The 17,158-nt window shown below is 33.2% G+C and overlaps 1 protein-coding gene across 4 annotated transcripts in view; it reads left to right on the top strand.

Annotated features, from left to right (window-relative positions):
* Positions 1-17,158, top strand: part of CEP290 (centrosomal protein 290) — a 95,465-nt gene that overhangs the window by 52,939 nt on the left and 25,368 nt on the right. For all 4 annotated transcript variants that reach the window (XM_005571825.5, XM_045365678.3, XM_065524643.2 and 1 more), the window contains 11 exons: positions 1,245-1,700; positions 2,783-2,947; positions 3,956-4,063; positions 4,280-4,414; positions 5,609-5,875; positions 6,508-6,615; positions 7,235-7,434; positions 10,104-10,317; positions 11,297-11,434; positions 12,579-12,800; positions 13,155-13,277. In XM_005571825.5, coding sequence (XP_005571882.3) covers positions 1,245-1,700; positions 2,783-2,947; positions 3,956-4,063; positions 4,280-4,414; positions 5,609-5,875; positions 6,508-6,615; positions 7,235-7,434; positions 10,104-10,317; positions 11,297-11,434; positions 12,579-12,800; positions 13,155-13,277 — 2,136 coding nt within the window. The remainder of the gene's footprint in view (positions 1-1,244; positions 1,701-2,782; positions 2,948-3,955; positions 4,064-4,279; positions 4,415-5,608; positions 5,876-6,507; positions 6,616-7,234; positions 7,435-10,103; positions 10,318-11,296; positions 11,435-12,578; positions 12,801-13,154; positions 13,278-17,158) is intronic.

The following is a 17,158-nucleotide window of genomic DNA, read 5'->3' as shown; positions in this document are numbered from 1 at the left end:
ACTTTTTTCCTTAATTTACATTAGATGTTGGGAGCGATGTGTTACACTTTTCGTTTACTTTGAGATAGGGTCTCATTCTGTCACCCAGGGTGGAATGCAGTGGCACATTCAAGGCTCACTGCAGCCTTCGCCACCCGGGCTCAGGTGATCCTCCCACCTCAGCCTCTTGGACAGCTGGGACTACAGGAACGTGCCACCACACCTGACTAATTTTTTATGCATATTTTGTAGAGACAGGGTTTCACTATGTTGCCTAGGGTGGTCTCGAACTCCTAGACTGAAAAGATCTACCCACCTTGGCTTCCCAAAATACTGGGATTACAGGTGTGGGCCATCATGCTGGGCCAGTGTTACATTTTTAATCAAAAGATATAGCAACCAGAGGCTGTTATTCTTGTTAGTTGTAACCTGATTAGAAAACTCTGTAATTTGAAATATTGTTCAGTAATCCAGTACAGCATTTAAATGCCTATAGATGAATTACGCTGCTGATCAAAATTAGGACGCTGAGAAAAAGTACTAGGAAGTTATTAGTACATCTTTAATAACAATATTTTCTCTTGTATTTATATGTAACTTTTCACATATTCTTACATTATGTATGTTGGGAATTATAAAAACGTACCCTTTGTCTGAATCAGTATTATGTTATTTGCAATGGAAGTTAAAAAAACAGTAGCAGCCAGGCACAGAGTCTCACAGCTGTAATCCGAGCACTCTGGGAGGCCCAGTCAGGCAGATCACGAGGTCAGGAGTTTGAGACCAGCCTGACCAATATGGTGAAACCCCGTCCGTACTAAAAATATAAAAATACAAAAATTCGCCAGGCATGGTGGCACATGCCTGTAATCTCAGCTTCCCAGGAGGCTGAGGCAGGAGAATTGCTTGAACCCGGGAGGCGGAAGTTGCAGTGAGCCGAAATCGCGCCATTGCACTCCAGTCTGGGTGACAGAGCGAGACTCCATCTCAAAAAAAAAAAAAAAACAAAAAAAAAACAAAAAAAAAACCCAGTAACATACCCACTGTTATTTAGTTACATTTGGATTTTAAGTTTGTTTGATTCTAGGTTTTTTCTTTTACAATTCTTTGGTAATTATTTGTATTAAAGCAAAGTTACATTTTTGTAGATCTCATGTGCCACTGTGTTAAAACTTTATTTAGTAAATTGTGATTTTTAAATCTGTGATAACCTTCATTGGAAAAATTTGAAACTTACTACAAATATATATTTTTTTAAATATTAGGCACAGTCTGATGAAAAGGCATTGATTGCCAAGTTGCACCAACATAATGTCTCTCTTCAACTTAGTGAGGCTACTGCTCTTGGTAAGTTGGAGTCAATTACGTCTAAACTGCAGAAGATGGAGGCCTACAATATGCGCTTAGAGCAGAAACTTGATGAAAAAAAACAGGCTCTCTATTATGCTCGTTTGGAGGGGAGAAACAGAGCAAAACATCTGCGCCAAACAATTCAGTCTCTACGACGACAGTTTAGTGGAGCTTTACCCTTGGCCCAACAGGAAAAGTTCTCTAAAACAATGATTCAGCTACAAAATGACAAACTTAAGATAATGCAAGAAATGAAAAATTCTCAACAAGAACATAGAAATATGGAGAACAAAACATTGGAGATGGAATTGAAATTAAAGGGCCTGGAAGAGTTAATAAGCACTTTAAAGGATACCAAAGGAGCCCAAAAGGTAAACATTTAAACTTGATTTTTTTTTTTAAGAGACAGGGTCTTGATCTGTTTCTCAGGCTGGAGTGTAGTGTTGCAAACATAGCTGGAACTCCTGGGCTCAACTGATTCTCCAGCCTCAACCTCCTGAGTAGTTGTAGCTGGGAGTACAGGGCACCACACCATACCTACCTATTTTTTAAAAAATTTAAAGTTTTTTTGTAGAGACAGGGTCTCACTTTGTCACCCAGGCTGGCCTCGAACTCCTGGCTTCAAGTAATCCTCCTGCTTTGGTCTCTCAAAGTGCTGAGATTACAGTCATGAGCCACTGTGCCCAGCCAATTTTAAATTCATTATCTTCAAAGAGTTACGTGATAATTTCTTAATATGTGCCTATATGAAAAATGCGTAAGATACAATTAAATTCCAATTATGATTCATTAATTTAGATTTTACAACTTAGCAGTGTTGGCTGTTTGAATGTCTATTATTTGTAAAAATAAAATTAGGCTTTTCTAACCAAAGATTTTAGTGGGAATGTTCAGATTGTATAATAGCAAAGAATTTTAAATACTGTAGACAAATTTCTATTAATTAAACACTAATTATTAAACATTGTAGTAGTTATCAGTTGATTTCTACTGTTCATAATTATCTTTGATCTACAATTAATGAGCCCACATTTATTTTTAATATGGTTTTATCTTCATTTAGAAAGAATTAAATGAAAAGTAATTATCTTTCAACTACATCCTATTCGCTAGGCTAGAAACATTTAGGATTTCTGTTTTTGAAAGTGATATCAAAGTTTCAATGACCTGCTTATAGTCAGTGTTCAATAAACATATAACAGAAGAAAGTGAATATTAGTGATATCCATTCCAACATAATTTGAAGATTTTTATTGTAAAATCCCACATATTTGTAGAAATGTCTATGGAAATCCTAAATAAAATTTTGTCAGGTAGCTTGAGAAAAGATAACATTGTGTCTTATTTTATTTTAGAATGCCCATTACTTTCAATTAAAATCATTATCATCAATGGAGGAATGTTATTTGTTGACATAGCATTTACATTTGTATATATAAATTGTAAATCTTAGGTAATCAACTGGCATATGAAAATAGAAGAACTTCGTCTTCAAGAACTTAAACTAAATCGAGAATTAGTCAAGGATAAAGAAGAAATAAAGTATTTGAATAATATAATTTCTGAATATGAACGTACAATCAGCAGTCTTGAAGAAGAAATTGTGCAGCAGAACAAGGTTTTATTTTATATTTATTTTGTTTTTTTCCTAAGATTTTAAGCAAGAATATTGCACTAGTGACTATGTTATTCTTCTAATTAAGTGCACTTTCCATTACTAATTGATTATGTAATAATTTGTTTTTTATTTTCTAAACTATTCTAAAAATTCATATTTATTTAATTTTTATAACAGTAGTCTTAATCTTAAAAAGAGCAATACATAAGCAACCTCATTTGGTAAGTTAATTTTTATTTTGGTATTGGTTATTTGACTTTTCACAGTTCCACGTTTCTACTGGCTCTCACTGATAGAGTAAGAAGGCAGCTTGTTATAGAATAAAGTATATGCTTCAGAGACAGATGAAATTCATCAAACATATGACTGTCTCAGAGATTGTTCCCTCTGCTTAAATTGTTCTTAGCCTAGATACCTTTGGTATTTACACTTTCAGTGCCCGCAAGTCTTGGCTTAAATGTCTTACCTTATCAGTGTGTCCTTCACCAGCCACCTAATATACAACAATAAATCCTACTATCAAGATTCCCTTGAGATTAATTAACTTAATTTTTCTCCATAGCGCTTGTAACCTTCTGACATATTACCTACTTACTTTTTTATTGTTGACTGTCTTTCCTTCACTAGAATGTAAGTTCCATGGTGACAGGGATTTGGTTTTGTTTACTGCTATATTTGCACTGCCTAGAATGATGCTTGGCACATGATATATATCATTAAATATCTTTTGCATAGCTGGATGCATGGATGCACGGATGGATGGATGGATGGATGGACGGATGGATGGATGGATGGAGAGATTGAAATCCTTACTTCACATCTGCCTTTCTCTGTGATCTTACACAAGTTACTTCACCTCTCTGAGTTTGTATTTTTTTCCACAAAAGGAAAATAATTACAGTATCTTCAATGTGTTGTGAGGATTACATAAGAAAATATATATAAAATGCTTGTTATGTGCCTGATGTCTTTGTATATATGTCTGACATAAATTGTCTTTCTTTTTAGTTTCATGAAGAAAGACAACTGGCCTGGGATCAAAGAGAAGTTGACCTGGAACGTCAACTAGACATTTTTGACCGTCAGCAAAATGAAATACTAAATGCGGCACAAAAGGTATGAATGATGAATCTTGTTTGCTACTCTGTAGCATAGACTAGAGGGTTAGCTCACAGAAATGATTCCTGTATCAGATGTAATTTTAATTGGTTGTTATATTGTCTATTTAAAATATGAGTGATTTAATCTATATTTTATCATACAGCTATAAATATTAATAGTTACTCTCAATGCTGCCACTGCTTTGTTAAAAAACATACTATTTGTTAATAGTTTGAAGAAGCTACAGGATCAATCCCTGACCCTAGTTTGCCCCTTCCAAATCAACTTGAGATGGCGCTAAGAAAAATTAAGGAGAATATTCGAATAATCCTAGAAACACGGGCAACTTGCAGATCACTAGAAGAGGTAATTAGAAGAATTTGCATTTTGATTATTACTTGGTATTATTTGGTATGTTTGGGGGGCTTTCTAAATAATATTTCTTTATGAGGACAATGCATAGAATGATGAATCTCTTGCTAATTTCACTGTTTTTCTATTCTCCTATAATGTTTCTAATAGCTGATAATGAACAGCAGATATAGTTAATTTGAATTCACTATTTAATTACTTCCTGTTACCTTTAGGTACACTGAATATGAAAGGAAACAAAAAGCATTTAATTGTAGCTCTATAAGCAGTATATTATCTTCCCTTATATGATCTCTTTATTCTTATTTTTTTGGTTTTACTTTGAAGTGCATGTTATATAATCTATGAATCAGTTTTCAGTTCATTCCCTTTTATAAACTTCAGCCCTTTAAAGGGCTGAAGGTAAATTAGAAATTACTTTCTGTTTTAACCTAGTTCTTGAATTTGATTAGTAGGTGATCAAATCTGTCATCTGCATTAAATTATTCAGAAAATAATGTAAACTGAATATGATTTTCATTTTAGTTTTCATCTAAATATATTAACTACAAATACATTTAAAAATATACATAAAGGAGTTTTCAAGTAAAACTGTGCATTTTTAAGTAAAACTTAGATCTTCTTCAGTAATTGTAAGATTTGTCATTTATGTGAATTGCCATTGAATTACTTAATTTAAAATACCCACCTTAATCCTCTTGAAGAGTAAAAATGTTTCTGATTTTTTCTCTTTTGTTTTAATAAGCTGCAGATTTTATAATAGTAATTTATTGACTTGGGCCACTAAAATTCCAGTTTTGTACTTAACTGACTTATAGATTAGTCTTCTAATGCTCTGCTAGTCAATGGACCAAAATAAAAGAAATAATTTATTACATATTCTTCCTAAATCTCATACCACCACACTTTTATAGTTCTTAACTGTAATATCTTGATAAAGTACCTTAATTAAATTTTATTTTCATCATAACAATGAAGTTTCTAACATATGTAGTATTCTTATAAATAAGCATGCAAATAACTGTTGTCAATTAGAATTAGTTTAACCTTATTAAATATCAAATGGCTATTGTACATATGATGTGAAAAATAAAGTGAATTTTTTTTTTTTTTTGCTAATAACTAATCTAAAATTCAGATGAAGAAAAAAAGATACTTTAATTATCTATTGTGATTTAATCATTGCAGAAACTGAAAGAGAAAGAATCTGCTTTAAGGTTAGCAGAACAAAATATACTGTCAAGAGACAAAGTAATCAATGAACTGAGGCTTCGATTGCCTGCCACTGCAGAAAGAGAAAAGCTCATAGCTGAGCTAGGGAGAAAAGAGATGGAACCAAAATCTCACCACACTTTGAAAATTGCTCATCAAACCATTGCAAACATGCAAGCAAGATTAAATCAAAAAGAAGAAGTATTAAAGAAGTATCAACATCTTCTAGAAAAAGCCAGAGAGGTATTTTATTATATTATGAGTTATACTGTTTCATGTATTAGTTTTTTTAAGCAAATGCTAAATATTTTACCTTAAAGTGGTAGTTATTTTCTTGCTTTCAAATGATTCTATTTAAGAACTGTGACTTGCATGTGATTGGATTACACCTCTATCAGTAAAACTGGCAGTTTGTGTAAATGTATCTCTCTTATACACTGACTAAATAAACCAGGAGTAGCTATCATGGTGAAATCACATGATTTTGAAAAATATTTTAATTTAGTTTATAGGTGAGGGTTGAGGCAATAGGGGGGAATGAAATATATCACACTGGTAATCAGTAGAAATCAGATTTGTTAGAACTTTGTGGGGGAAAGCTGACATTTAATTTTTTCTAGAAATAAGTTAAAAGATGATAGATACGTGTTATTCTAATGTTCAGAATAAATTATGAACTGAGGCTGGGCCTGTCAACTTGAACACTGTGCGAGGGAACATGCCTACCGGTCTAAATACATACATATATGGAGATACTGTTTCTTCCTCATCTCGAAGGAATTTTAGAAGATTAAAGAGAAAATATATAAGGTCTTCAAAATGTGAATTTATTTTAATCACAATTTAAGATATAGTTTTGATTTTCTTTAAAACAGGAGCAAAGAGAAATTGTGAAGAAACATGAGGAAGACCTTCATATTCTTCATCACAAATTAGAACTACAGGCTGATAGTTCACTAAATAAATTCAAACAAACAGCTTGGGTAAGATTCTAAGAACTTTGTTCCATTCTTTATTGATTTTTAGACCAAATACATTAAAATTCAGTTATCTTCTCCTTTTTTGGAATACAAGTTACGCTTTTTGTTGCCAAAGTAATCTTCTGAAAATGTAGCTCTGATCATTCTTCCTCCTGTAGCTCATCACTGTTCACAAAATTATATTTATACTCCTTACCCATATACTCAATCTTCTATGAACTTACCTGCCTTTCTTTTCAAATTCTATTCACTATAAGTTTACCTATATTTAACTTCCGGAATTCAGCTCATATTTGCCTCTTTTGACCATTCTGTTCCATATGTATGAAATGATGTGTCTTTCATCTTTTAATGTATAACCTTAGCATATTTGAGCCTTACTTCATTAATTCAGTCAACATTTATTGATCTCCTGCTACATGTAGACACTTTGTTAGCTATTGTAAATACAAAGAATAAGGTCTATATTTCCTGTCTTCTTTAAGCCTTCATTATCTGTTAAATCATTAAATTTTAGATTAGATATTGTATTTTGATCATTTGAAGAACCAATTTAAAAATATAGAATAAGTATGGCATTGAAATATACATGCCTGTTTGCTAATATATTCATATTTTATAGGATTTAATGAAACAGTCTCCCACTCCAGTTCCTACCAACAAGCATTTTATTCGTCTGGCTGAGATGGAGCAGACAGTAGCAGAACAAGATGACTCTCTCTCCTCACTCTTGATCAAACTAAAGAAAGTGTCACAAGATTTAGAGAGACAAAGAGAAATCACTGAATTAAAAGTAAAAGAATTTGAAAATATCAAATTACGGTAAGTCTTCAAAATGTATTGTAAAAATAGGCAAATGATAATAATGATATAATGAAGATAAACATAAGTGTTTGCTATGCTAGGCACTGTTCTAAGACTTTTAAGTATATTGTCTCATTTTTATCCTCAGGTCTACTGATTACATATGTTATCATTTTCCCCATTTTATAGAGAGGATATGACCTCAGGAATGCTTAATAGCATGCCTGGGAGTAGATGGGAAAGCCATAATTTGAAACTAGTCAGTCTGACTCAAAAGCCAATACAAATTCTTTTCCAGAATCTCATTTTTACCTTATTCAAACCTCAGTTTCATCTTATTTATTTATTTATTTTTATTGTTTTATTTATTTATTTATTTTTGAGAAAAGTCTGGCTCTATTGCCTAGGCTGGAGTGTAGTGGCATAATCTCGGCTCACTGCAACCTTGACCTTCTGGGCTCAAGCTATCTTCCCACCTCAGCCTCCAGAGTAGCTGGCACTACAGGCAGGTGCCACCACACCTGGGTAGTTTTTTGTATTTTTGTGGAGACAGGGTTTCTCCATGTTGCCCAGGCTGGTCTCGAACTCGTGAGTTCAAGTGATCCGCCCACTTCGGCCTCCCAAAGTGCTGGGATTACAGGCCTGAGTCACTGCACTTGGCCTCATCATCTTTAAAATGGAAATAGCAGTACTTACCCTGGCCCTTTCAGGGTGGTTATATGAAGGTCAAATTATACCATGTATGAAAGTAATTTGAAAACTGTCAAATAACATACAGATAAAAAACTTTTGTTTGCACACTTATAAGAGTGTCTGGCATATAATAGAGATTCTAACATTGTTCAACCAATTTATCAGAACATAGATTTTAAGCTCAAAATAGGTTTATAGTTTCGTAGTTTCTAAACATTGTAGTATTATCTGTATGGGCCTAAATTTTATTATCTGAAAAAACATGAGAAAGTTGAACTACTTGACTTATAATTCCATTTCAGCTCTCAAGCCCCTATTAGAGCCTTTGATTCTTTACACTCTTATTCAAATGCCTATGACAGAATTAACACTATTTTTGTTTTACTAGGGAGCTGCCACTGTTAAGAAATTACTTTCTAAAAGAAGGAAAATTGGCAGCAGCATATGTGTATTTTCAGTCTCTTTTCCTTGCTCTATTAAATTTTGTACATGAGATGTTATTTTTGGTCTAGTAAATTTCTGTCATGTTTTGGAGTATAAAATGACTTGTGCTTTTGCATCCAATTTGTGGGTGTAGAAAATAATAATCTTTTGAAATACCTTATATAATTTTTTTCCACATGAAATAATTGAAGTTATTGTTGTGTACCTTATCATGTCATTGTAGCCCAAAATTGTACTTGTGTTCTCTGTGTGCCCATTTTGATGTATATTAGGAAATTATGGATCCGTGTGATTACTTAAGTAAAACCTGATATTTTCACAATTTGATGATGACTCTTTAAAGTTAGACTTAAGTTTTGCCAAAAGCAAGAAGCCTCAAAGAATAACATTTGTTCATGTGTTAATGCTGTCTCCCTCTTACTGGTCAGAACCTCAGTACGGATGCAGTGTCCATATGCACAACAATATATTAATTCAGTTTAACAGACTTAATGCTGAATGAGCAATAAGATTAATTGAATTAACTAAATCTTTTAATACTATCCACTTCCATATATATATATAGTTACAGATACAATGCTAGTGAATTTGTACCATAAACAAATAAATAATACATGTGATTTCTGTGAAAATTTATATTAGTCTTTTCAATATGTCAATATAGGGCAGTATTTCTCAAATATAGAGGATCAGTTTTTCACAGTTGTACCTCTTGGGGACATTTGACGATGTCTGGAGACATTTTTGATTGTCATGGCTAGGGGGTGCTACTGATATCTAGTGGGTAGAATCAAAAGATGCTACTAATCATCCTATCATACACAAGGCAACCCCACTAACAACAAAGAATCATTCACTCAAAAATGTTACTAGTAGTGTGGTTAGGAAACTATCATATAGAGGAAGCAGTCAAATTTTACAAGAGCCATAGTATCTAAAATGCCCTTTTGTTCATTCTCTATATTATTTGATTAGAGTCACAAAATAATTTGATAAGATTGTTGCCAAAAATATTAGAAACTAGAAGAAAAACGTGTTGTTAAATTAAAGAGTAGTTAAGTGAAATAAAGAATTACTCTTCTCTGGATTTGGCTGCCTGCATCAAGATTTAGATTGTAAGGATAGTTAGGACTGAACATTTGCTCTGTGTGAAATTTGTATTAATCAAGGTATTAATTGCAGCAACCACTCTATTAATTACATGTGTTTGGCCAGGTGCGGTGGCTCATGCCTCTAATCCCAGCAGTTTGGGTTTATCAGCCGAGGCGGGCTTATCACCTGAGGTCATGCGTTCAAACTGGCCTGGCCAACATAGTGAAACCCCATCTCTGCTAAAAATACAAAAATTTTGGGGGCCTGATGGTGCACGCCTGTAGTCCCAGCTACTCAGGAGGCTGAGGCAAAAATATCACTTGAATCTGGGAGGTGTTGGTTGCAGTGAGCCGAGATTGCGCATGTGCACTCCAGCCTGGGCAACAGAGTGAGACTGGGTCTCAAAAAAATTTAAAAAAAAAAAGACACACACACACACATATGTTTATTTACATCAGGCTCCAAGAAAACCATGAAGATGAAGTGAAAAAAGTAAAAGCAGAAGTAGAAGATTTAAGATATCTTCTGGACCAGTCACAAAAGGAATCACAGTGTTTAAAATCTGAACTTCAGGCTCAAAAAGAAGCAAATTCAAGAGCTCCAACAACTACAATGAGAAATCTAGTAGAACGACTAAAAAGCCAATTAGCCTTGAAAGAGAAACAACAGAAAGTAAGTAACAACAGAAAATTATCAACATTTAGGAAAAATGTGTGGTAGATTGCTTTTAGAGAAGATTTGTAAATTTATAAAAGATGGTAGTATAAATCTCTGTGTTGTAATAAAAAGTATGAGCTTTATCTTATGTTGTTAAACAGGGTCTTTTAGACAATTCTGTTAAATGGCCTTATTAAATGCTATTTTTAGGGGCAAATATAGTCCAATTTATCTTTTTATGCTGTCAATCTGATTTTTGAATTATCTGTATGAAATGAGGAAAAATCTTAATGTATATTACAAAAATATACATATAATATACATTACATTGTATTTTCTTTTTTTCTACTGGGATTTTTTGCTACTGAGGCTATTTTTAACAAATGAACAATTTCGAACAATTTGAGGGATTGAAGGAAGTATTATAATGACAAAAAGGAAAGATGAAAAAGGGGGTCATAGAGATGGTTTTGTGGGAAGGAGTTGGTCAGTGTATTCTGATTTATTAGGTTTTCAGTTTATCTTAGATTTGATCTATTTAAATTGTTTTAGAAGGTGCTGGTATTTTTCTGTGCTAGCTCATGAAATTTATGGGTAAACTTTAAGCCTTTCCTAGTCCTTTTGTTGTCTACCTAAATTCAATTAATTTCATATGGAAGGATGTACTAAGTGAGTAATAAAAATATCTAAACTTGGATATTTGAAAACCAAACATATCTGATTTTTGTAATAGCTTGATTTAATGCTGAGTTCTCAAAATCATAATTACAATTTTGAACTTTCACATTCAATGTGGAAAGAATTGAGTGTAATTACAAAAGATTTATTTGAAAAAGTTGAGTTGTTAATTTGTGAAATATGTTCCATTAAACTCATAGTATTTTAGGAAAATAGTAGGAAGTAATAAAGCTTGTTTATTTTTTGTATCATGTATTGTTCATATAAAATGTCAGTTTTCCTTTAAAAATTACATTTTTTATTTTGTAATTTTTAGGCACTTAGTCGAGCACTTTTAGAACTCCGGGCAGAAATGACAGCAGCTGCTGAAGAACGTATTATTTCTGCAACTTCTCAAAAAGAGGCCCATCTCAATGTTCAACAAATCGTTGATCGACATACTAGAGAGCTAAAGGTGAACATCAACGTGTGTTAATGTAACAAAATTTTTGATAATTCCTATTGGAAGATAATTCACTATGATATATAGTAATTTTGCTAATGAATAGGGAACTTTAATGCACTGTTGGTGGATAGACATAGACACACACATGCATTTTTCAACAATAAGTCTCTTTATGATATTCATTTACTGATTATCATCTTGGGGATTAGGAAAGAATAGGCCATCATGAACTACTCTTTCTAATGAAATTAAATTTAAGAAATATTTTACTTAGGATTTTTGTTAAGACTTAATTTTTTTAGAGCAATTTTAGGTTCACAGCAAAATTGAGAGGAAGGTACAGAGATTCCCATATATCTCCTGCCGGGAGATTGGTACATTTGTTACAACTGATGAACTTATATTGATACATCATAATCACCCAAAGTCCAAGTTTACCTCTGTTTTAGCTCTTGGTGTTTTACACTCTGTGTGTTTAGACAAATGTATAATGATATGTATCCATCATTATAGTATTATACAGGGTATTTTCACTGCCCTAAAAATCTTCTGTGCTTCTCTTCTTCATTCCTCCCTCTGCACCTCACCAAACCCCTGGCAACCAGTGATCTTTTTACTGTCTCCGTAGTTTCACCTTTTCCAGAATATCTTATAGATGGAAACATACAGTGTGTCCCCATCATTCTCACCATAGGACAGCTAGGAACTCCTTTCTAATGTCATACATATTGTCTAGTATTGTGAGTTACCCTTTTATGTCTTATCTTTATAAAGTAGGTTAGAAATTACTTCAAGTCAGAGATTTGTTCTATACTACTCTTATGCTTCATAGTGTTTAAAACATTGCCATATATACTGTTATATACTTATTTAATTAATTCAGCCAAAATGAAATGTGCATATTTGATAAAATTTTATTTGTGGGTGTTTGTTGAAGATGAATTGCTTTATACTAGTTTTATTTTATTTTTTCTCAAGGTCGACTTTTTTCAAGGTAGACTTGACATGAATATGTAGTTTGTTTTCTTTCGCTTGTGTACTTAAAAATTCAGACTGAAATTTTTTGTAATGGTATATTTTCTGTTTTATGTTCCTTTTATCATTGATAGTTGATGAAGACTCATGAATAATACCTTTCTTTTTCTCTTATTAGACACAAGTTGAAGATTTAAATGAAAATCTTTTAAAATTGAAAGAAGCACTTAAAACAAGTAAAAACAGAGAAAACTCACTAACTGATAATTTGAATGACTTAAATAATGAACTGCAAAAAAAACAAAAAGCCTATAATAAAATACTTAGAGAGAAAGATGAAATTGATCAAGAGAATGATGAACTGAAAAGGCAAATTAAAAGACTAACCAGTGGGTTACAGGTAATTTTATATTTAACTCTGATAACATCTGATTTACAGTATAGAGGCAGTAGTTTATTTCTACTTTATAATTTTATCCTTGATATTTGTTAAAACTGACTTTCAAATCATTTTGATTAATGTAATTAATTTCTTCAGTGACTTCTATTATGTTTATAGTTCTAGAGTAGCATATTAGCATATTTTATTAAAATGCAGAAGCAGCTACCGGATTATCTTATATATTAAAAGTGTCATTTAGAAAGTATGGTCAGTGATAGCTTCAGAAAGTTTCTATTATATAATTGAAATATTTACTGTCTATTTTGTTTTATATTTATTTATAAAAATATAAAGATCCATTTTACTTTTTAGGGCAAACCCCTGACAGATAATAAACAAAGTCTAATTGAAGAACTCCAAAGGAAAATTAAAAAACTAGAGAGCCAGTTAGAAGGAAAGGTGGACGAAGTAGACCTAAAACCTATGAAAGAAAAGGTATGTGAACAAACATGCTGACTAATATGCTTAAGGTAGTGACAGAGTAAGTTAAATACATAGTTGATTAACAGTTAATATACTACCTTAATTTGAGAACCTAGCTGTATTAATTCTGTATTAATTTTGAGGACTATAAGTAGTATTGGATAGCATAGAAAAGTCTAAAGTAAGTTTCCATTCTGTAGGAATTTACAGTCTACTTGAGGAGATACCTGTAATGTAACTCTTACTTGGAAATTACTACATCAATTCCATTCATCTTTCTGACATTAGAGTACCTCTAAAGTTCCTTCACACCTTACATATTCAACTGTGTATCATTTCTCTCCAAAGTAATCATTTATACAAGTTGGTGCTTTTGACTTTTGGGACAGAAAGATAGGCATTTTAAGACCCACACTATGACCCAGATAGGTTCTTTTTATCCTTCAGGAGACTAGGCTGCTTTTTCAGAAAGCAAAGTGATTTGGAATATATTCAGTATTTGCGGTAATAATCAGTAACCAATCTGCTCATAGATTAATACTGTGGGAGAAATTGCTTAAAATTTTATAGTTCATAGTAAACTGTTTTGTAATAAAGATTACTAATTGAAATAATCAACCCCCCAAAAAACTAAAATTGGCTAAAATGTATGTAATGAAATTTGTTATGGACAATAAATTGGAGATAACTTGTTGGTAACATTCAAAATATCGAAAGTGAACTGGGAAATGTTGGTGTTAGCAGTAATATTTACCCTTGAAGAAAATCAGTATGGAGGAGCTATGGTTAGGAAAAATTTTTATTATAAAATTTACCCAGAAAATATTTAATATCTACAAAATAATTTCAATAACATGAAAATGGAAAAGAAAATTCTGTCTTTAAAGGCATTGAATAGAAAATAGGTAATGGAATTCAAATTTCTTAAAAGAGTATGCTCCAAAAATTATTTTCTATGAAAATTCATTGATGTCAGTGTAATTCTGATGACACTATTTGCATGGAGTCACAACACGCTTGCTGTCAGAAGCTTTGCTGGTGAAAAGTGTCCTTACTCTTTTGGATTTCCATCTTTGCTAACTCCCTAATTGGGATAGGCCTAATCTTATCCTTAAATGGGGATAGGTTAGAAAGTGGTATGTTTGTTCCTAACTGGTATGTTTCTATACCAGTTTCTAACCTGATTCCTATCAGAATGCTTTAAGAGCCTTGTGGCTTTGCCTGGACTCTTCTATGCTTCAGTTTATTCAGTTTATTTATTCAGTTTTTTCTTCCTTAAAGTGGGAATAATATTATCTGTATTGCCAGTTTCTTAGGATTATTTTACATAAAATGATAAGATATGCAGAAGTCTTTTGTAAGCCATCACGTCCATAGCAATGTAAGATTTTACTACTAACTAGAAAGAAAACACAGGGGTCTATGCCCAATATTAAAACTGGTATTCAAGAATCTAGTGAGAATTTTTTTTGGGGTTCTATAGTGCTTGGGCATTTCTAATTTATACTCAAGAAATGCTTTCATATTGTTTGGAAATTTTAGTACCTTTTTCTCTGTAAACAGCATTTGTAGTCTACCTATATAACAAAACCCACACCTGTGCCTTGCATTTCATTCTTCTTAGCATTTATTACTGTCTTAACATACTAGACATGTACTTGTCTATATGTTCATCTTTTTCTTTTTTTTTTATTAGACCATAAGCTTTGATGGCAGGAACTTTGCCTATTTTATTTATTACTGTATTCCCAGCACCTAGAACAATCCCTGGCACATAGTAGATGCTCAGTATTTGTTGAATGAATATAAATTTTAAAATGTTATAATAATATTATTCTGAAATCTATGCATATGAAGCTTTTGGTACAGAAAATATGAAAAGAGAACTACTCTCCTATCATCCCGTCTTCTTCCTTCTTGTCATTCAGTCTAGAACATACCTATCTTGGAAAAAGTTCTCAAACCATATGTTTATCTTGCCCTCAAACCATAACAGCAATCAATGCAAAAAACTTCTGTGACCCCCAGAATATGTGGAGATTTCTCCACATCAGCAAACAAGCAGTTGGTTTTGCAGCACACGCCAACTGGGTGTCATCCAATTCAATTCACCATCTACCTGGAGATAGTGTCAGATCCCATAGAGATCTTGCTGCAGATCAAGTCACAAGTCCTGGCCTCCAAGACTTCTGGAGTCCCCACAACCCCAGCCTCCAGCTTTGGGTTTGATTAATTTCCTGGAGTCACTCTCAGAACTCAGGGAAACATTTACTTACGTTTACCAGTTTATAATAACGGTTATTAAAAAGGATACAGATTAAGAGATGTGTGAGAAGAAATATGGGGGAAGGGGTGTGGAACTTCCATGCCCTTCTGGGGTGCCACCTTCCTCTAGAAACCTCTACATGTTCACTTCTCCAGAACCTCTTTGAACCCAGTCCTTTTGGATTTTTAGGGAAGTTTCCTGACATCAGTATTTCTTCTCCTAGGGTATGGGGCAGGACCCCCTCATATTAGGTTTTAAGACCCACAGTCAGAAAGACAGGGAAAGTTTACAGTCCTGCCTTAGGGCATGTGAAAGGAGGACAGGAGAAGGTCAGGGAGACTCTTTTCTGAGGTCTGCTCCAGAGGTCTAACACACTCAATATTATAACTAAAGACAATGACAAGGGCTATGAGAGTTACAAGCCAGGAACCATGGACAAAAGCCTATATGTAATAACACCACAATACCCATGGTACCATTCACCTTTGTTGTTTTTCTTATTATTTTTCAATTATTTTTTCAGTCTTGGTTCCCTTAATCTTAATTTAGCAGATAATGCCAGGTGGGATGGAGTTGTCCAAACCCAACAAAGTACTGTATGCTGGAGGATTATTTAATTACATACCTTATGTCCCCCACTAGTATTTACATTTCTGGGAGTACAGAAAAATTCTTGTACATATTTAAGAAAAAATGAAATTAATAACTATCAACCACTTAGTGAAGTTTTTACTTTTTTTCTTTTGTTTTTTGAGACAGAGTTTTACTCTTGTCACCCAGGCTGGAATGCAATGGCGCAATCTCAGCTCACTGCAACCTCTGCCTCCCAGGCTCAACCGCTTCTTCTGCGTCAACCTCCCAAGTAGCTGGAATTACAGGTGCCTGTCACCACAACTGGCTAATTTTTGAATTTTTAGTAAAGATGGGATTTCACTATGTTGGCCAGGCTAGTCTCAAACTCCTGACCTCAGGTGATCTGCCCGCCTTGGCCCCCCAAACTGCTGGATTACAGGCATGAACCACCACACCCAACCTGAGGTTTTTACATTTTTTAAAGGGCACTTATTAGCTGAATTAAATAAGGTAAAAAATTGATTAGTATTAGAGAAGAGAATTGGAGAATATAGTTCTCCAGTATTTGAGAAGGTCGTTTTGATAGAACAACTAATCTTAGTGAGAATTTAGCTTTATTTCATATATTTTTTTAATTTTTTGAGATGGTGTCTTACTATATTGCCCTGGCTGGTCTTTGAACTCTGCGCTCAAACGATCTTCCTGCCTCAGCCTCCCAAAGTGCTGGGATTACAAGCATAAGCCGTCGCACCAGGAATTTGACTTTAAACCATGGTTCTCAACCCTTTCAGATTCAACATTCCCTTTAATAAAAAATACAGTGTTTCATAATTTCCCCTTTATTATTATAATTGAAATTCATAGTTAAAATAAACTCTACCTACTTACATAATTTCAAAAATGTCATTATGAATGTCCTAAATGAAATATATAGGGGGAACATAAAAGGAATATTCATATTTCAACATGTAAAAGCTTTGGCATGACTCCATTGGAAAATGTAATGAACTAGTCATGTGCTTGCATCTTCATTAACGTGAATTCAAAGCTACAA

This window comes from Macaca fascicularis, chromosome 11 (assembly GCF_037993035.2).
Source record: "Macaca fascicularis isolate 582-1 chromosome 11, T2T-MFA8v1.1".
In the NCBI taxonomy this organism is placed as follows: Eukaryota; Metazoa; Chordata; class Mammalia; order Primates; family Cercopithecidae; genus Macaca; species Macaca fascicularis.
This window is presented reverse-complemented; position numbering and strand designations above follow the sequence as displayed.